The 22,074-nt window shown below is 41.7% G+C and overlaps 1 protein-coding gene across 1 annotated transcript in view; it reads right to left on the bottom strand.

The window, feature by feature from the left end:
• Positions 1 to 10,454: 10,454 nt before the first annotated feature.
• The window catches only part of LOC147884098 (M28 Zn-peptidase nicastrin), a 55,357-nt gene continuing 43,737 nt past the window's right edge, over positions 10,455 to 22,074 (bottom strand). Inside the window, exons 13-14 of the mRNA XM_087398980.1 lie at positions 14,889 to 14,978; positions 10,455 to 11,120 (exon numbers count right to left, since the gene is read on the bottom strand). Of these exons, the coding sequence (XP_087255106.1) occupies positions 11,058 to 11,120; positions 14,889 to 14,978 (153 nt within the window). The 3' untranslated portion in view covers positions 10,455 to 11,057. The remainder of the gene's footprint in view (positions 11,121 to 14,888; positions 14,979 to 22,074) is intronic.

Genomic DNA, 22,074 nt, shown 5'->3' with positions numbered 1-22,074 from the left:
GATGGTAAATGATAGTAGCAGGGGAAACTTTTATAATAGTAACACCCCTAACCACATGACGACATGCGTTGACCACATGACGACATGCGTTGACCACATGACGACATGTGTTGACCACATGTTGACCATGTGTCAACACAAGTTAGCCACACGACAGGAGGAGTTGATCACATGGGTTCATCCAGAAGTACTATCTGAGGCAACCATGCATTGACACATGTCAACCACTGGTCGACACATGTCAACCATAGGTCAACCAAGAGTATCATGCCCAAGGCGATCTCATCGAGAGCTACGCACATGGAGAGTGAGCTGAGCACATGGAGTAGTCAAGAGTATTTTACAGTTACACAGTGGTTCAATGGTGTGGTGATCCAGCTCACCTGCACGTGGAGAATTTACACCATCTTGATTAGAAGAGGCTGGCGAGTCAGGGAGCATCAAGAAAGCTAGCGGTGCAACGGCCATCCTCAATAGCTAAGGAGATAAGAGGATGACCAATGGGAAGAAAGGGGGAGATTCTCAATGAAGAAGGGGCCCTCCAAGGTAGGATGAAGGCTAAGGTGGAAAGGGGAGGGGAAGGATAGCATTGAGCATTGAGCATTCGACACAGGAGCAAGAGAAAGGAGAGTGTAAGGAGAGATAGAGGCTGGAGCTACGAGCTCACCAAGGAGAGAGTGTGGAGAGACTTGTGTGTACCCTCTGTCTACTATGGGGATAGACCTGTGTGTTCTTGTGACTTGCGACTTGTGACCTAGATACACTGGTCATCTTGGTCACTTTCTCATTTTTCTTGTCTCTTCCCGATATGGGGATTGTTCACTAGTGTATGACGAGATTTTCTTATTCTGCTTATGTTGTGGAGTTCTCAGGTGATTGTCATTTAGCATAATGCACTCATACGTCATTGTTCACTACAGTATAGCATATGGCACTCGCACACCATTGCATAGTGCACTCTGCGTGATCCATTGCATTAGAGCATTGCAATACTCATGCTTCTCACGCCATCGGCCTTTGGCCTCCAGTAACACCTCCAGAAGGACAGGAACCCCTCCCCTCAGACACTTAATACTCTTCCTGGACCTACGATGGGTATGCCTACATGATGACCCCTTGGTCGAAGGGGCTATAAGGGATGGATGTTGAGTAGGTAAAGCCATCGATGGCCCTAATCTACCCTCGAGGGGTGTAGGAGAGGGAATAGCTAAGGTCCTCTGCGACTGTAGATAGAAGAATCTCCCGACCTCCGTGTCGTTCATGGATGCGACAAACTCATTAGTACTCTCAACAAAGCCATGGGCTGCTAGTGAAGGAGGTCCTCGAGAGGTAGTCATAGTGCTAGGCTCGATAGGAGTCGGGCGGCCTGTGGGGAGTCCACCCAGGGGTAGTTGCAGGGGTAGGGCCCTGAGGAGTCAGCTGAGTGGAATTAAAGTCCTCTAGAGAGTACACATCATGACGTCTCCTCCTATGAGGAATCCTGTACTTTCAGGACGTGCAACGTGCTCACATGTCTAATTTGGGGGGATTGGACAAATGCAGACACAAACACGAAAACAAAAACAAACACAAGAGCGGGTAAGAAGTAGAAAGACAATTTATTACTTGAAACTCAAATTCAATTTACTAAAAATATGAAAAAACAACTATTTACTTAGGACAATTATGAAAAGACAATTGTTTACTTTAGACAATTTATATCCAAGAGAGTTTTCATATACAAAAAATATCGCAAAAACAAAATCTATCTTCAAAAGAGACATTCTCCAAAAATGCAAAAATAGAGGAGGTCTACTTCTTTGCATTACTATCCAAGGTACTTTCCTCCTCCTAACTGCTAGATGGGTCACTCAAAACCTCATCTTCCACTTCTTCTAATATATAATTATCCCTCTCTTTGTTATTCATTATGTTGTATGTTTTTTAAAAGAGAGAAATGATAGGGGGAAATGTTTGAAAAGAGAAAGAAAAAGATAGGCTCCTTGCACTCTAGGATCTAGCAAGCATTTACAAACTCAAATCATTCTTTGAATTCTTGGATCTCCAATCTTAGCATTATGGAAAAGAGACTCTCTCAGGAATTCAAAGAATGATTTGGAGAGGGGCGCAATAACACAAGTATGCATATGCTTGCTCAATGTCAGGCTGTTGAAGCTTCACATGGGTGGGAGAGAGAAAAGAGAGCGGGAAAGAGAGGAAAAGAGAGGTGAAAAGAGAAAAAAAAAAGAGAAGAGGAGAAGAGGAGAAAATAGAGGAAAAGAGAGGGGGAAAGAGAGCGAAAAAGAGAGGAAAAAAGAGAAGGAAAAGAGAGAATGTATGGAATGAAAAGAGAGGAAAAGAGAGAAAAAGAGAGGAAGGAAGAGGAGGAAAAGAGAGGAAAAGATAAGAAAAGAGAGAAGGAAAGAGAAAAAGAGAGGAAAAGAGAGAAATAAAGAGAGGAAAAAAGAGGAAAAGAGAGAAAGAAAGAGAGGAAAAGAGAGCAAGGACAAGAGAGGAGGAAAAGAGAGGAAAGGTGAAGAAAAGAGAGAGGAAAAAATAGACTAGGAGAAGAGAGGATAAGAGGAGAAAAGATAGGAAAAGAGAGAACAAGAGAGGGGGAAAAGAGAGAATGTATGGAAGGAAAAGAGAGGAGAAAGAGAGGAGAAAGAGAGGAAAAGAGAGGAAGGACAAGAGAGGACAAAAAGAGAGGAAAAGAGAAGAAAAGAGAGAGGAAAAGAGAGAAGGTAAAGAGAGACTCTCAAGAATTCAAAGAATGATTTGGAGAGGGGTGCAATGAAAAAAGCCTAGATATTCTTGCTCAATGTCAAGCTACATATGCTTGCTCAATGTCAAGTTGTTAAAGCTTCATGTGGGTGGGACCTCAGGAGAAAAGAGAGAAGGAAAGGGAGGAAAAGAGAGAAATAAGAGAGGGGAAGAGGAGAAAAGAGAGGAAAAGAGAGAAGGAAAAGAGAGGAAGGAAAAGAGAAAAGGAAAAGAGAGGAAGAGAGAGGAAAAGAGAGAAGGAAATAGAGAAAATAAGGTGGGGGAAAGTGTTGTGAAAATGTATAAAAAGTTTGATAAAGTGGAGAGAGAGAGAGAGAGAGAGAGAGAGAGAGAGAGAGAGAGGAGTGCACAGGATATAGTTACCTGTACACTATGTTGTATTGAACATAATCATGAATATATACATGAAAACCCCTTAGGGTTAGGGTTAGGTTTTTTCGTAATGCCCTATCTAGATGGTACAGTATGCACCATCCTCAACACCCCCTCTTAAATTGCATTGGGTAAGTAGCGGGTGCATGTTCAAGATCTTTTTATGGATTTCGTTTTGGTCCTATGATAGCATCCAAAACTAGAAAAGAAAACTGACTCAAGTGACTACGTAGCAGAAGCATGTACAATGAATACAACTTACTAGATCCTATATGTAATGCGCATTTTTCCCTCTTAAGTTGTAGGTCATCCTTCGCCTTTGGGAACATAACCTAGAAGATAGACAGAAGGGACGAGGAAGGGAATCTTAAAAATAAGAAGTCCACCTAGATCAAAGATTAGTCGATCAAAATATGACTACGTGAATGACTGCATGTATAGCTGCGTGCTGAACATGTCAAAGCTGAACATGTCATAAGTCATCGTGGACTATGCAACAACTCTGTAGAAGAGGCGTCTTGATATAATGGTAGTCAGTGTAGGTGTCGTGAAGATATGTTCTGGTAGGTTATGACATACAAGAGTTTGACCAATCGAAAAAAACTGACAATAATGTTGGTGCTATGTTGCAGTAAACTAGTCTCTATCATATGATGCACGATCGAAGAAGACTGCATAGTTGGTGTGGACAAAGTGATCCAAGGACATCAAAAAAGCTAGGCCCGAAGGTGCGAGTATAATACTCTGCTCTGTTGATGAAGATGCCCATGAAACTGACAAGGCATGGAAGCCTATCATACTTGTATGATAAATTATCATGAGCTGAAGGTAATCTGATGTGTTCATGGCTAAACATCCATCAATGTGGGATGTAGCATCTTTCAAAGGGTCAACATGGAGCTGAAAAAATAAAGGCCTAAAAGCCTGAAATACAACTGCTAAAACATGAGATTTCCCTGAAACATAGTATAGGAGGTGCCGATTCCTGAATACTGATCAAAGGATACCAACGATGAGAGTGCCTACCCATGAGAACACTATATGAGAGCTTCCACTGGGGCCTTATGCTTGAGTTGCTAAATGGTCAAAACCATTTAGCATAAGCCAAAGATCAAGCCTATAAAATAAAGATGACAATTGTGTGTCGAGAGTAGCCAAGAGGCTGTATAAGGCTAATGGATATGTGTAGGAACCAATGCCAAAAAAATAGTCAACAATCTCAGACTTTACATAGGGTGGCATAAGGGTGCAAGATGTGTCCAACAATCTTGAATCCAAGAGGGAGATGACTACCAAGTGTTACAAAGTATGATGAACTACCACAATCAAAACTATTGTCAATGTGTGGATGTGTACACTAATGATAGATCCAAAGGATCTGATGCCACCAGGAACTAATCAGGTGATATGGAAATGGCTTTGGATTGGGTGGAGAAATTCAAGCATCCCCTTTATGGATATGCTAGTCAAAATCTAGACTATGTGTCGAAGCGAAAAAATGCAGCAAAGTGAATTTTAGCTCATTCATTTTATGTATTGAATGGACACAATGGATCAGGTGGTGAGTTTGATGAATAGGATTGAATGTTGCTGACCTGCGCATAAGCCAAAGTGCATATCTAAGGTTCTCACCTCGTAAAGCATGATCTTCTGAATCTTTTTTGCTTTTTGAACCACTACAAAATTCCCTCTGGATCAAAAATTATGGCTACTTGAAATATGTGCCAACTAATGGAGGGCTCTAATACCATGATAAAGTGGGAAGAGAGAGAGAGAGAGAGAGAGAGAGAGAGAGAGAGAGAAAGGAGTGCACATCATATAGCTCCATATGTATTGAACATAATCATGAATATATACAGGAGAACCCCTTAGGGTTAGGGATAGGGTTAGGGTTTGTTGCTAATGCCTTATCTAGATGGTGGAATTTACACCATCCTCAACAAGGGCATGGCCTTCTCATTGTAAGCACTCTCACCTGGGGGCACAACCCCTATTTGTAAACCCCTTTACCCAAGGTTGGGAATAAAATAGACAGTTTTGATCATATCGAATGTAAATATTTTTGTTTAGGCTCATGTGCATATGTTAACAGGGAGCTTAATGGATTTACACATCTGTCTCTTCTCACCCTTAACATTAATGATGTCTATCTAAAGGATCGAGGCAACAGGAGTTATCCTTCAACATTCGGTGATCCTACTAGGATAGACAAATGCTATGTTTGGGTATAGAGAAAGTGACTATTGGAAGTAGGTATAGATGGGTAGAATCAATAAGGGGGGGGAAATTGAAGCCATGACAAAGCCAAGGAATTCGGTCCAGTGTAAGCCAATCAGCCAAAGGAAGCAAGTCACTCAAGAAGAAGTAGAAAATTGAGTGCAGATAGCTAGGAGGTAGGAGTTGAACATCAAAGGATGAAGCCAACAAAAAGGGTCATCTCCTTGGGTCGAATTGTTGCTCAAATCATACATTAGATTGAGTGATCCCCTCTTGTGACTATCCATCATCCAGTCATGCCAAGAGAACCAAGAGCAAAGAGGTCATAGCTGAGAGAGAGGAAATTTTGAGAAGATGTAGATCGCCGCAAGTTGCATTCAAATTGATGGCATAAATGAACCAAAGGATATGGCCAGAATATATTCTGAAGAAGTATAGTTTCCCTCTATGTATTCACAAGCCTCAGAGCATATTCACATATTTTGCAAGAAGAAAAGAACGAAGATCCACTACTAAAGGACAGAAGACGACAAAGATCAAAGTGAAAGGTCAAATTGGCAACCTGAGCAAGCAAACACAAAGGGGCCCTTGCATGTGTGTGACCAAATGAATGTCAATAGCAAGGAAGCTTCAAGAGGTATAGCCTAAAAAACAAGAGGTAGTTGGCACAAAGAAGCCATGAGCTTTGAAGGCTCCAAAAACAAGAGGTAATTGGCATGAAGGAGCTAGAGCTTCGAAGGATGTAGCCTCCAAACAACCATGCAGCATGGAAGTACTGACACGGTATTTTGCATGCATGGGACCAAAAGAAGGCCGATAATGAGGATGTAAGCAAAAGGCTACTTCATGACCAAATCTTCATGGAAGTCATCCCAAAGGATAACGAAGAACAAAGAAGTGGCCAAAGACTGGAAGACCAAAGGGTGAATGCCAACCATGGATCATGGAAGCACCGATGCAACATACCTTGCATGAGATCAAAAGAATGCCAACAAAAAATTTACAAAAGGTGAGTTCGCGATCGCCTATTCATGGGCATAATATTGGTACCAAGAACATCAAGTTTCAAAGGACTAGTCAAAGCCTCTCCACGGGATTGCGTTCCCATTCACGTGTGCTTCCTAATTCATTCTTGTTTTGGTTCGTTGCTTATTTGTTCTCTTTTTCCCTTAGACTTCCGTTCATTGCTTGAGGGCTTGGTGGTTCTCGTAGCTCGACATTAGGCTCTATTTTCTTGAGTGCTTGCCTGATTTCCTCCACCGTCTCCTTTTCTTCTTTCATAAATCCATGGCTTTTGTGTCTTCTTTCGATTTGTTTGGTCCCTTGTCTCTTGTGAGGACCTTGTGACCACCTTTCCTTCTTGTTCTATGATCATCCTAGTTACAAGCTCTTTGCAGTATGTCTAACAGCTTCTTTCATAGTTCGCATTCACTCTTGTGGTGAATTCCTTCGTATAATTCACATATTATTGTTCTTTAGTATGTTTCCTTGATAGGGATTTGTTCCCCTCCTTTCCACTTGGTTGACGTTAGATTAATTAATTTATTTTAAGCTACGTCTAATAAGAGCGCACGTTATTTAAGAGGGTAGAATTCGAACCCACAATGTTGTCTTTCCCACATATAGAGTAGAAGAGCATACCTAGTGCTAACTAAAATATTTTAAATGGTCCCTCTTCCCCCTCCCCCTTTAGTAAGTGCCTTCGTCTTTAAATCCCCCTTCAAATGGTCCCTATTCCCCCTTCCTCTTTAGCATGTGCCTTCTTAATTAATGCCCCCTTCTTTTTTAATGCCCTCTTCTTAAGCGGTCTCTCTTAATTGAAACTCCTCCCTCCCCCTTTTATCCCTTAGTTTAATCATGCCCTTTACCGCTTCCTTTTCACCCCTCTTCTCTTCCCAACAACTAATTAATGGGAATTTCCCATTTTTCAATGTATCGGGGGACATACTCGGGACGCTGAATGAAAAGGGAAGAGGGAAGTGAGCAAAATGAGCAATTTGAGACAATGGTGATAAACTTCCCACATAGCACTTCATTTTTATTCAGCTAGTGAGGAACCTATCAATGATGTTGATATGCTCAAGTCATGTGATTATCCACAATGTTTTACATCATAAGAGTACAACAACATTATCAAACTTGATGCGTTACAACTGCACACAGCCTAAGCTTATCATATCTGTGAACACCATATCCTAGAGATCATATATGATGATATAGATAAAGACCAAGCTACCTATTGGTTAATAAGTCCCAAACTATGCATATTGCCATAGGCCACTTCCATACAGCTTTTGCATTGAGTCAAGATGAGGGGTGATCCCATGAGATCAAAGCATATGTTCTTGCTATGCAACCAGGTCATTGGAACAATCCATTATCTACTATATTCTCTTGGATTGTTTTCCACCTATATCTCACATCAACAGATATATAGTTTAAACTTAATATGCCTATCTATTGTGAAGATATGAAGGCATCCTACTAGAATCTGATTCAATGCCTCATCACGTTCGTCTTCAAAGATGAGGGACCCTTGGGACATGGTCATAGATCAACAAGAGATGAGACCAACTTATGTGCATGCCACCATGGAAGTGGTTCAATTTGCCACACTCACTTGAGGGACCTTCACACAATATTACAAATGTTCATCTCGAGGTTTTGAGTAGCATAATGATAGCCTAATGCACGAGACCTCACAACTGTGAAGTAATTTTGGCAATAATTTGACCAAGCTACGTTATACACTCATTGGATGTTCATAATTGGTGACAAATGTCACTAATGGCTAGACGAGCTAGAGCTACTCTAGCTCACATTGATAGAGTATCCAATTGACCGCTCCCAACATCATAATGTGCTCCCTACGACACTTGAATGGTCCCTCTTAATGGAGTTGCAATCTCCAATTGGCCTTGTTGATATCACAATGTACTCCTCAAACGCTTCACCTACATCTTTGCTTCGTGATGCTCTCCTCTTTGCTTCGCTCTGTTCTTGCCTTTGTCCTACGATGCCACACTTCTTGAGTAATCCTTTTGCTACAAATTCTCATCTTATCTTCAAGATGAAGGACAATCTATAGGCATTGAGAACTACACTAAACTTGGTAGCAATCTAGATTCAATGAATAGACGATGGTGGAACCATTGAATAGACGATGGTGGAACCAACACTAATTGTGCAACAAGAGAGCAAACTGAATGTGGGCTTCAATGAATAGACACTACTATTGTGGGTGTTCAGAAATGTCAAAACAACTAGCCTGACCTCATCTACTCTAGTTCCCTCTCATCAATTTGGCTTGAACCTTCCTAGTGTCACGATGTACACAATCAATGGCACTAAATGTCTCCTTATCTTCCCAATCTTATCTTCAATTAGATTGCTATAGTTTTAGATTTAATGTGAGCTATCTTGGTGACTAATTCACATGTACAATTATCTTTTTTCCATGTTTGTTTTGAAGACATCAAAGGATGGAAGGTAATGGTGACACAATTATGGATTTACATCAAGTTAAAGCTATAGGCAAGTTTTGTCTTATCATATGTGGATTCATTGACTTCTGAAATGCAATGTTATAATTATTTAAAAGACCATGAGGGTTTTGTATGCAAGGAAAAAGGTAGAGCTAGATAGAAACTTTGTAGGGTGCTTTAGTGCTCTAGCTCCTCCGACAATGGTAAGTATACTTAGCTCATCCTCTATGGGCACTTCAATGTCTCATTGTACCTCTCTTCAAACACAATGGAGTGCTCTTTTGCAAGAAAAAGCAACACGCGTTAAAGAAGCTTATGATACATATCACAACATATTTGCAAATAGGCATGTGAGCACAAGGAAGCAACTACAAGTTCATCAAAATGTGTAAGATTGGATAGAACTAGCAAAGAAATACGCGACCTCATTTCATTAAAAAAATAGGAACAACGAATTTACAAAAATTCTTCAAAGAGGAAACGAATGGTGTGAGCAATGAAAGCTACAAAACAAAAACGTTAAAAAAACATAGGGGAGGAGACTGCCAAAAAGAAAGAATTAGAAAAATACATAGAAGAAATGAGAGAGCATAACAGAGGGAAAACAAGTATCATTATCAAACCAAAGATGAAAAAGGAGAATGAGGATAGATCACACTAATTCGCCATATGGAAACATGGCAAGGAGAATTAGCATGGCACAGAATTCAAGTCCAGCTCTAGAAGAAGTGCGAGACTTTATCACATTCTTAGAAAGAGGATCATCCTCCCCATTGAGGTAGAGGTGACCTTTAAAGTTGAAGCTAAAACAAGAGATTCACATAAATTTTTGTATGATTGCATCATCCTCTCAACCACATGGATGCCCCACACACACCTACATCCAAGCATACCTTTCCAATGCACTCACCCACATAGGAACACTTATGCATGCACCCAACACCTACAATTCATGCAAGCACCCATGCACACATGGACAACTGATGTGCTAGCACGCACATGCACCTCTTAGTGTTCAAACACATGGACAACTAATATGTGAGCACGCACATGGACAACTAATGTGCAAGCACACACAAATGCATGTGCATGCACCCATCTATCTACACATTCATAAAGCATGTATGCAAATGGATAACAAGCATGCTCACATGAAAACGTGCAAATACATACCCATGCATGTGTGCAAACTCAAGAAAATATGGCTGCAAACATATGAACGCGGACACGTGCAATCACACCCCCGCACCACACCAACACCATCCAAGGTTTTATTAAAACCCTCATGTAAGCACTCACCCCACACCCACACAAGCCCCCTTGCCCATGCCCATGCCCACTTGCATCCACATGTATATATACAAAGCATACATGCACATTAAGAAACCATCCACCTGCCCCCATGAGACCACTTCCCCACCCTTACATCTATACCCATAGTTGTCACCTACACACATACCCCATAGCTATCGCCTACACACATGTACATGTCTATGAACATGCACATGAATTCACATCTATTCATATTACCCACACATAGGCAACCCACAAAGCGTGTGCACAACATGCAAGATTAGAATTGCAGTAAAAGTTCACGAGGCAAGGACGTGGACTTTTATACACACAATTAAGGACCCAAAGGACTCTCCAATGCATACAACAAGCCTGCCACACCTCAAACATAGATTTCCAGCTCAATTTTGCTGAAAAGTGAGGAAACCAACTGGTAAAAAAAATAGCAGATATCCCCCCACAATTGTTGTAAAGAAAGACGATGTATTGAATCATGCATCACCCTCTTTTCTCTAATGTATATGCAACCATGGTGATAAATGCTGCCACTGCATCAATGCAAATGAAGCTAACGAGCATGAATTCTACAGTAACAATGTGCATTTTCCCCACCTTCTAAATACTCTGTTTCTTCTCCATATAAAAGCACAGAGAATACTCTCCTTGCTTGCATTCCGCCTCTCCCCCTCACACTTCGGGAAGGGGGAAACAATTTTAAAAACTCACGTAAAATACGCTAGTTTGATTGACTGGCAATCCCTAAACAGAAAACTAGGACGGGTGCAAATATTAAACTGATTTGTGAAACCACTGAGCAATGTCTCTGTGATTCATTCTGAGAAGACTACAAAATTGTGAGAAGCTATGAAAGCTAAAATAATCAGACACCAAATAAGCAACAACTCTACACATATCGGTCCTACGATCTCAGGCTGCTTTGACTTTTTTAGATGGAGGCCGTCGGAAAACAACAATAAGATCATCAAAACTCTGCACATACAACAAACACAATCATTAGAAGTGTGGCTGAGAGTGGTACAGAAAGCATAGTCTAATATCGCAGCCTTAAAGCACAGAAAGAGAGTTTGTGGCCTCATTTGGTTCCCCAACATTCCCAGACAAAGCAATAGAGGCTCTTCAACATTCCCCTAAAATGCGACGAGGACATCACTAGACTGCAAACAACCTCACATGAGATGGGGCAGTACATAACTTTGTCCTTAGAAATGGATGGGCAGACATATTTCTAGTATTGAAAACATGGCCTGATACAGCTGACTTAGGGCAGGTTACACAAGTTCATGACGATACCAGGGCAATTTACTTTGGGCCATATATTTGCTAGCAACACATCGATCGACATGTCCCCAAGTGTGTAAGCCTGGACAATACGTGTTCAGTGCTTGACATCAGATGCTGGTAGACAGACTGTGCTGATTGAAGGGTATCTGTAACATGGGCATTGTCAGCAGGCTCAAAAATCTCAGGAGGGTATAGCAGTCACATCCATGGGCATTGAAAGATGCTAGCATGACGGCAAGAAAACTCAAGGCTGCATCATTCAAAGAGGATTTTTGGAATGAGGTTTATGGTTGGAAGAAACCTTTACAGGATGTATGGTAGCCTTTATGAAGCACCCATTGCATTTACATTTTATCCCAAACGGTAAATTTGATTTGTTCCAAGGAACGGCCAAGGCCAAGGCCAAGAAATCCCAATGAGCCAATAAGATTGCTAAAATGAAAATTATATCCAAAACATTTCAGACAACCAAGAACGTGAACAAGAAGTCAACGAAGAATCAGCACCAAGGTACCCCCTTTTACCCAATGCTAAACCCATACAGCAACAAAGATATAGGATGAACCCCAATTATGCAAAACGAGTCAAGGCTGAGCTAGAGTAGCTCCTTCGTACATGGTTCAGTTTTATCATCGAAAGAAGTGACTACTTGTTCCCTATAGTGAGTGGTTCCGCAAAAAAATACAGTAAGCTACGTGTTTGCAAACACTACAAGAAGCTAAATGCACAAACACTACCAATTACTATGGTCCACACCTACTGTTGGGGCTTTGATGACTTTGGTGGGGATGTCACAGTACCTAGTCTCCTAAGCATGATGGAGATTATGCTTAGAAGATAAGTTTAGGCAAGTTTTCTTTTGTAACGATTTTCATGATAGGCCAAATTTTTCAATTACATCTTCTATCCTCTCAGAGAGAATAGGCCAATTTTTCAAATACAAAGAAAGCACATCTCTTCTATCCTCTCAGAGAGAAGAATGCCAAGCTCAAGAAGTCACCATGTCAGCTTAGACTTTATGTAGTTCTTAAATGTGTTCTCTTATGACCTCTAATAATGGTAGTCCCATCTAAATAAAGTAAATACCTAAACATATGACACCACACATATAGACATTCACACACCAATAGAGCATTTAAACTAAGTCCTTGTGCTGAGTTTCTAACAGAACTCAAAAGGTACAAGGCCACACCTCAGCCCTGATATGGCAAACACTGAATGATAACAATTATCAAAAGCTAATCCACATACTCCTCCAAACTAAGTATCTCGATTTGCTATCTCAAAATGAGCATTTTTAAGCAAATAGATTTAGAAAAGCTAATAGGGCAGTGCAGCACTAAAAAAATAGAAACAATGCATTGCAATATCAACAGGCCACAACTTGGGCTGTATGTCTATTACTATAGCGAAAGCAATTATCTACATGATCCAAGAACATGTACAGAAATAATAGTGCAGTCGATAGTCACCCACAAGGTTCATAACTATAAACTCCATGACGCAAAGGAAGGACAAGACTCCTATGGCATCCCCACCAGCATCAATAACCCGATGGCGCAAATACACCACCACACACATGAGCGTACCTTCATATAAATTTCTTCATGCTGAGTTTCGATCAGAGATACAGAATTGAAGAGTACTTTCTTGAACCTTTTATGTTTTTAGAAATTTTTATCCTTTTTAAGGTGACTCACATCTTGAGTGTTAATGAGACTTGTGGCTGTTTGTAGAATAGAGAAGCTTCAGCTCAATCTTCTTTTGTCATGGAAAATGGGGATGCTAAATGATGATGGCTCGAGGATGGCTACTCCATTGTGCAGCTCATTTAGGCCCACCAAAAATGCTTTTGACCATCTTGGGAGCTCGTGGCTTGAATTTCCAAAAAGCAACTTGTGTACTAGGCTTTATTTGTACGCATGTGCAAGGTAGTATTCTTGTAATTATTCCTTTCCGGTCTTTGCTTTTAATACATTCCACCGATGGTGGCATTACCTTCGAGGTGCATGGCAGCAATTTACAATTTTCTCAGGGTTACTGAAGAAGGAATACCATTAAAAGATGGTGTTCATGGGTGAGATCCACGGGAGTATCCGAAATATAAAACTATATATGTTACAATTAACACAAACTTTTTAAAATCGTTCACATTTGTTGATAATTGTATGTGAAATTTTAGAAGCTAGAACATGGAGTGGAGCTTTTTCTATGTATACAATTTGACTCCATAGAACTAGAAGTTAGAAATTATCCTTCAGATCCTATGACTCTAGACTCACTTTCTCATGCCATTCCTTAAATCCTCAATGATTGTCCCCCCCGCAACCAAACACACACATGCACCCCCACCACAGAACACTTCCTTGGGTGCTCGTCCTCGTTCCAGCCCCACTGAATGGTTGATCGTGCAAAAGTTTATATGATCATAAACTCAGAAGTATAGCCATGCACCCTTACAATCAGGATAACTTCCTGTGTGACTGTACTGCCACAGCCTGTAAAATCATATAACCACCTCCGTGACACACCTTTCTCAGTGACATGTGCAGACATTTGAATAGATAAAAAGGCCTTTCAACAGCAGCTTCGAGAAGGGGAGGCAGCATAAGATTGAAAAGGCTATTACACAAAGCTCACCATCTCGAGTCTCTACCCAACTATAGGGGAGACCATCACCACAACCGTCCATTTGTACATGTTTCCAACTTGCTCATATAAAGAAAGCAAAGCATTGCTTTCAACCTTGCATGAACATGATTGCGTCTTAAAGAAAAACTTACACATTATCTCGTCCATTACATGCCAAAAAATTATCTAACCTGAGGTGATGCCATCTTGGAAGCTCAATCATATAATCGCAAATCTTAAGCCACAGTAAATTGAGAGACACAAGTCCTATATAAGATTTGCGACAAGATTTGTTCAGTAGCTTTGAGCACCTAGCCCCTCCTTGGAAAAGGTCCACTTGTGGTTTTGATTGAGAGGTTGAAAATATTAAACCAAGTACTTCTCACAAGTAGGATAATAATCTGGGTGATCTTCTGTACTAGTTGCAAACATGTCACTGAAACTAGCAAAGATACTCTCAAGACCTAAGCATTTTAAGCATGATTTTGTGCATTTACTCTACGAGAGGCCTCATTTTGTAAGACCGGAAACCCAAGCTCCCAAAACGCAACTTCATAATAAGGGTTTAAAACACAATGAAAGGCATATTCCACCCCCTTGGCTCGTCATCACTTATTGTGAGATATAGGAAGACTACCAGGTCATTTTGGTGGATGCAATAGTACTCAAAGCAAGAAATGTTTTCTATCTATATCTTTATCGATCTATGTATCTACACACACACACACACACACACACAGAGGCGGGAAAGAGAGGGGGGGGGGGGGGGGGGAAGGGGGGGGGGAAGGAGAGGAGAGAGAGAAGCTAGGGTAAAAGGGTTGATACCTTAGTAGTTATTACAAGTATAACAAATAGGGTGAACAGATACAGCAGAACAGCAGCCATGATAACCAAGTCGAAGGTAACACTAGCAACCTGTCATTTCCAAGCACAAAGATGACCCATCAGCCTCACTAGAAAAGGCAAAGAGCGCAAATCTAGATTAAAAACTACTAACTTGCTCCAAGCCATGCAGTCAGGTTCAATACACTAATGCGTTGCAATACCAGAACAGAAATCAAAACTTGACTCAAACTAGATGCGATGAAAGGATAAGAACCCAACGTGCAATGACAATCATGTGAGAATGCTCGAAATTAGAACAAGCAAACAAGTACAATGCAAAAATCTTAATTCGAATCTTCTAGTCCAAAATATAGTACAACCATAAAAGGCAAACAAGCAATTCCTTTACAATTTTTGATTCCCGGATTCACATGGTAACCAAACCAGAGTTATTCCCTCATTGTACAGCTAACATAAAACCCTATAGGAAAGAGTATTGAGAAAATACTGCCCGTTCTATTGAGGATCTCTATTGGGCAGTTCCAGGTTTCATCACATCAACTCCAAATTGAGAGTGGGCGAGCTAAGGAATTACCCAAGGAGAGGCGGATTTGTACCTTGTGCATTCCTTTGAAAAATGAAGATGAAGTGACCTACAGGAGATCGAGTTGAGGAGCGTTTCCTCTTCAGGTGCCCCGTGTACTATGAGATCCGAGGCCGCTACTATTGTCTCTTTAGAGATAGCTTCTGACTGCTCTCCCATTTCCTCTCTTATCCAAATCAAAGATGCTTAGCCGCCTTCATCCATGAGGCAGCTAGGCATCAAGAGCACCTACTCAGATTACAGAGACAGGGAGGCAGATTCATCTCAGAGCATAATCACAAAGTTCTTTCAGTTAGATCACACTACCATTCCACAAGTAGTCAACAAGATAGAGATCCAGATAGGAAGACTTCCCTTCTATGTTCAAGCCTAGGGTGCGACCTACGTGACATACAAGCCCTTGTCAGACGCAGAGCCACAACCAAGAGGCCATGCCGGACCACACACACACATAGCCGCCAACGCTCTATCTCTAATCTTTTGCCACCACAACCCTGCCACCCATTGGGTTTTTCATGGCCTCCCTTCTGGGACCTCTGGACCAAACCTGACATTGGATTTGAGATGGCATGCCTAGTGTGCAGTCCATACGTGTGCCATACGTTCAATTCTATTTGCCTTTGATCATGTTCACCAAGGCAGATCTTGATCTTTATGTCTGTCATTATGGAGATCTTTTGGCGTTCCAAACATGGCAAAAAAAGTCTCACACTGCTTTCAGTGCATCGAATTGTTCCCCTAAAATGCATGGAGGTTTGAATATCACTAATATCCAGGTGCACATCCTTGCTCATAGGGGGAAAATGTTGCTGCAATTTCTGAAAAGTGATCAGCCCTGGGCTCTCGTGATTCAATCTCTGGTCACACATATCAGTACTCCTACTTTTGGTCATTGGCAACCCACTCGGTGCTTGTTTGGATGCATTGATGGCGCTTTGCATGGCTGCCCTATGGTCTCCAACTTGCTTCTTGACTGGAAGCATATTCTGTCTCACCTGGAATGGCATGGTCGACAGTTTCGAACCCTTGCTAGCCTCTGATGCATATTTTGCCTCCTTGCTGCTTCGTCGGGTGGTTATGAGCTTCTTGCATTCTACTCTTGTGTCGAGTGTTGCTAGCATGGGTTTTGAACGGGGCTACCTGCTGTGTCGAGAAGCCTACATGCTGCTACAACCTCGACTTGGCAGTTCTAGGGCTTTGTAATGTTCTCTCGACCTCTGTGCACCCGTTTTTCACCCCTCCTTGCTATCGTGATTCTTCATCTTGCCCGCCTTTGAGCTCCTGCAGCTTCTCGTTGCTTTTGATCGCTATCCTTCCTCTCGTTTTCACTCGCTCACTGCATATGGGTGTCTTGTTGTTGGAGATATCATAGCCAAAGAGTGTTGGTATGATGTGATGTGTTGTACTAGGAGATCTAGTACTAGTTCATGTGAGTCATGTGTGAGTGCCACATGTCACTATGGGACTTAATCCCATATGCACTCGGTGCTAGTGTGTGAGTGTGTAGCCTATTTAAGGCTTGTAGTTCATTTGATATTATACACAGTTTTCATTATGTCTTCATTTGAGTACTATTTCCTCACACCCTAGCTCTTCTCTCTCTCTCTCTCCTTTCACCATGTTTGTAACATGGTATCAGAGCAAGTCGGCCCTGCCCTAGTCTGTTCTACCCTAACCCTAATTCTGCTCAAGCTCTCAAGCTTCTCCTTGCTGCCGCCTCAGTTCTGCTTCAGCCTCTACATAGCCTCTCCACAGTTCACCGCCTAGGGTTTCCTCTGCTCCAGCCTCTCCTTTGCTGCCTCCTAGGGTTTCTGCCTCATTTTGCCTCCTTCCTACCATTTGCATCTTCTTTTAGCCCCTGCTACCTTGCTGCTGCTGCATATTCAACTGCCTTTGCAACTCCATAGCCTTTTACCTGCTGTTTTTTTGGCATATCTACTGCATAGCAGATCTTACTATCTGCTGGTCGGCTCAGTTTTCAAGGCGTTTTTTCACACGTGTGGCCCTTGCGGTCATTTCAGAGCATTCTGTTGCCAAAAATCAGGGTTTCCAGGCTGCTGCAGCAAGTCAACCACCTGTGGACATTGGTTGCAGAATTTTGAGACTTTTGAAGGCCTTTTCGACCTGTTTTGGAGCTCCTATTGCACTTTTGAGTCGTTTTAGGGTTGCTGCTGGAGAACCGCCTCAATATTTCAGAGATTTTCTTGCTGTTTGGAGGATATTTCCGCCAACTTTGGCACTTAGTATCTGTTCAAGGCACCTACAGCACCGACTTGTGAAGATCTCCCTCACCTCGTGATCTGCTACAGCATTTCAGAGCCTGGTTCTTCACCGACATACCTCTTCGCATCAGGATGTGCACACTCTTGTGCGGTAGCTACTTCCGGATCATGGGTTCTCTGCCCTTGCTATGCATAAAATGAATGAAAATATTTCTATGTTTGAGTTCAAGGTTCTCAGCCTTGAGTTGTCCCTCTAAATTGAATGTATTTGGAGTCAATAAGAGGTCCTCTGCCCTGGGTTGTCCCCAAAAAATGATTGTATTGTGTTTTACTTTGGTTGATGGTATCGACCACCCAGTTAAGAGTAAGGGGGAATGATGAGTGATGGTTTGCCCTTGCCAGTCGCAAGGTGACTAAGAAGTCACTATCAAGCGGGAGGTGTTGGATAGTTGGATAGCCAAAGAGTGTTGGTATGATGTGATGTGTTGTACTAGGAGATCTAGTACTAGTTCATGTGAGTCATGTGTGAGTGCCACGTGTCACTATGGGACTTAATCCCATATGCACTTGGTGCTAGTGTGTGAGTGTGTAGCCTATTTAAGGCTTGTAGTTCATCTGATATTATACACATTTTTCATTATGTCTTCATTTGAGTACTATTTCCTCACACCCTAGCTCTTCTCTCTCCCTCTCCTTTCACCATGTTTCTAACACTTGATGCATGGGTGTGTTCAGTAAGCTCAGCCGTACCCCTAGTCACCATTCTCTGATACATGTGTAGACTATTGCAAAGACCAAAAGGCATCCTTTCGTAAACTAGTTCAGCTAGACCCTGTGCATATGGCTCTTGGTGGACGTCCGATACTCGACTTGAAGTTTTCCATGCATGGAGTCCACGTGGACATGCAAGCCTAACTAAACTAAACCTCATGTGGATGAGGTAACTAGCTCAACAATCCCCCCCTCAGCCGAAATGAGGGAGAAGATGACACTATGCAAACAATAAGATCATTCTCCTACGATCGACTATGCTCACAAAGAACTTCTTGACGACTAATAGAAACTCACAGCAAATGAAACTCACAAAGAGCATCTTGAACACATGACAACTAATACTCACATTCACAAAGAACCTTGAAACATGCTCACAAAGAGCTCAATCAACATCTGCTTGCAAAAGAAAAACATTAGAAGCCCCAGTCTTGGTCGCTGAGACGATCATCTTCAACCATCATCATTGTTTCTTCCTTACTGTCAGCTGCAAGTGCTTTACCCTTCTCTTGTTTCAATATTTCGTCACCTTGTTTAATGTAGCAGTATTATTCAATATGGCCTTCCTTGCCACAAGTTACATTTTCGTGAGTCTCATGGTGGTCTCCTCTTCTAGTAACTTGCTGCATACGCCTTGTTGTCAAGCCACATAAAATTATTACGTTTTTCTTCACTCAAAAGCATTCCTACACAATCCAAGAATTCCATATCGTCATCAAGCCTGAGAATCCGAACAATCTTACCATATTGATCTACTAGTAAGCTCCTGAGCAAGATGGCTTTCTTGTCCTCGTCTTCTACCTGTGCTCCTAGGTCACTCAATTGCCTCATAAGTGCTTGCATGAGATTAAGAAAGACTCCCAGTGTTTCTGATTCATTCATCTATAGGTCGAAGAGGTCTTGCTTTAGATTTGATTTTGAATGCTTCATTCGTATCCCAAAAAGCGTTTCCAATGTCTGCCAGTTCTCAATTGCAGTTGCCTTGATATCTAGATGATGAGAGTATTCAGGTCCTAGAGCTCTACCCAGATAACCCAGTGCCTTCTGATCCTTCTGCTCCCATATCGTTATTTTTTCAGCATCATGGGATCTTTCTTTTGGCTTTTTCTCCACGCCAAAGACTATGCTCCATAGCCCTTTTTGCATGAAAAGAAGTCGTGTGGCCAACTTCCAGGATGCGAAGTTCTTCCCACTAAAAGTGACTAGGATGGCTCCGTGCTTATCCTTCTTGGGAGAGTCCATGCTTAAAATCTATGTGGATTGAGAAGGACTCGAAAACATGCCTCAACAAGTACGTCAAGGAAAGTCTTCGGACCACCTCATCTACTCCTTCGTTTCTTCGCGACCTTGATGCACGACCAGAGCTGCGTAGCAACCCTAGACATGCATGCACCACAGTAGATATTATCACAAAAACAAAGACAACCCGCTATGATACCACTGATGACTTATTCCTCAATCAATTTTGATGCATGCAAAGAATTTGTAATAGAATGATTAACTCTGAACTGAGATCACGTGTTTTATGAACTATAGAATCGATGAGATATCAAATGACACAATAACTTTCTTTCAAATCACTCACACACACAGAGCTCATTGCTACGGGGCTTGTTGCTCTTTACAACTCAACTAGGTAAGCCACAAAGGCACAACACTCCACAAAAACAAACGACTACAACTCATGCAACAATCAACCTGCTCCACTACTATATTGCTTCGATGCCACCGCCTGTGTGCCGCCTCACATGGTCACTAGCAACCTCCTAGCCCTGACTGTCTATAGGAGCCAAGAGTCGCGCTCCCTCTCTGAACTTGCAGAGGTTGACCCTCATCACTGCCAACAATTATCTCTGGAGCCTCTTCTATGTGGTTCTTTCCATGCATGGAGTCCACGTGAACATGCAAGCCTAACTAAACTAAACCTCATGAGGATGAGGTAACTAGCCCAACACAAAGGGCTTTTTGAATAAAGCTTGTTCTTCAAAACAGTTTTTCGAAAGCCTACATTACAAGAGGCAATCTGCAAGTATTTTCCGAGTGCTTATGCCTTGGTGATTTTTGGACTTCCTCTCGATTACAACTTACTACTGGTTGTGTCACTCATATACCTAGATGAATCCAGGAACATTCCCAAACTCATCCTCTAAAAACACAACATAGTGCAGTTTCAATCTCACGATAGTCACTCATAAGATTAAAAACCATAAACTCCATCACGCATAGCAGGGACTACCTTTTATGACATCCCCACTGACGCCGTCAGCGCCCAACAATGGGTGTAGACCATAGTATAAAAATATGCTCTCACACATACAAATCCACACACCCACACATACTTGAGCATCCATTTATACAAAGTCTTCGTACTAAGTTTCTGTCGGCACTCCAGAGGTGGAGGGCAAACTCAAAAGTTTGGGCATGCAAATCTCCCTTAACAGGAAATTTTGTCTGCACGGCGACAATTTTTGCAGCACGTCTTTCCCATTGTTTCTCATGTACAGGCTTTGGAGCTGGAGGAACCTTTTACTGAAAGGGAGTTATTTGATGCAATAAAATCCTGTGGAAGATGGAAGTCTCCAAGATGGGATGGTCTCACTGTTGAATTTTTCCTCGCATATTGGGATATCATCAAGTCTACTTTGCTGCATATGGTCAATTGCGCTTGGCAAAACAACAAATGCCGGATTCATTAAAAAAAGGGCTTGTCAAGCTCCTTCCAAAGAAGCAAATATGTGAATCATTAGCTCATTCACTCTTATGCCAGTAATTTATAAGATCATAACGAAAATGGTGGTTGATTGCATCAAAGGATACTTACATGATGGCCCCATCCTACCCAATATGGGTTTGTTCTCCACACGCATATCACTGATAATATTGCAAATGCCTATGTTGGGATAGAATATGCAAAATACACCGAGCAGGATGTGCTATTGTTGCAAGTTGATATTAATAGGATTTCATCTCACAGACCATGCAAGCTTTGGGTTTTAGCACAAAAATGCAAAATGTTATTTACTAGCTGTACAATGACAGTAAAGCTGCATGTTATTGTCTGGGGATATTTCTGAAAATTGGACTCTCCAATGTTCGGTTCACCAGGGATGTCCACTTAGTCCGTTGTTGTATACGGACTAGCATAGTCTTTTATGGCTGAGGAAAATTGTTCCGCCTACTCAGTTAGTTCGCCATCTTGGTTATCCTTTGGGATGGAATATTACTCCTCGTCAAAAAATTGACTGGGTACTTGTAAAATTGAAGAAAAAACTTGAATATTGGAAATTGGCAACTTGGCCATTGCATGTTCGCCTAAGGATAGTCCTATTTTGGTGGCATAAATTCAGTTTAACCTGCCTTTGATCATGTTTGGCAAAGGAGATCTTACATGCTTTATGCCAGCCATTATGGAAACTTTTTGGTGTTCTAAACATGGCTGAAAAAGTTTGAATTGCTTTCAGTGCAACGTCTATATGTTTGTCAATGATGCATGGGGGTTTAAATATTCTCAACATTCACGTGCATATCCTTGCTGAAAAGGGCAAAAGGATGCTGCAATTTATGCAAGGAGATCAACCTTGGGCTTCCA

This window comes from Dipteris shenzhenensis, chromosome 27 (genome assembly GCF_047967505.1).
Source record: "Dipteris shenzhenensis isolate YYH24624 ecotype China chromosome 27, Dip_SZ_1.0, whole genome shotgun sequence".
Lineage (NCBI taxonomy): Eukaryota > Viridiplantae > Streptophyta > Polypodiopsida > Gleicheniales > Dipteridaceae > Dipteris > Dipteris shenzhenensis.
Note: the sequence above shows the minus strand (reverse complement) of the source record. Positions and strands in the feature narration are given on the sequence as shown.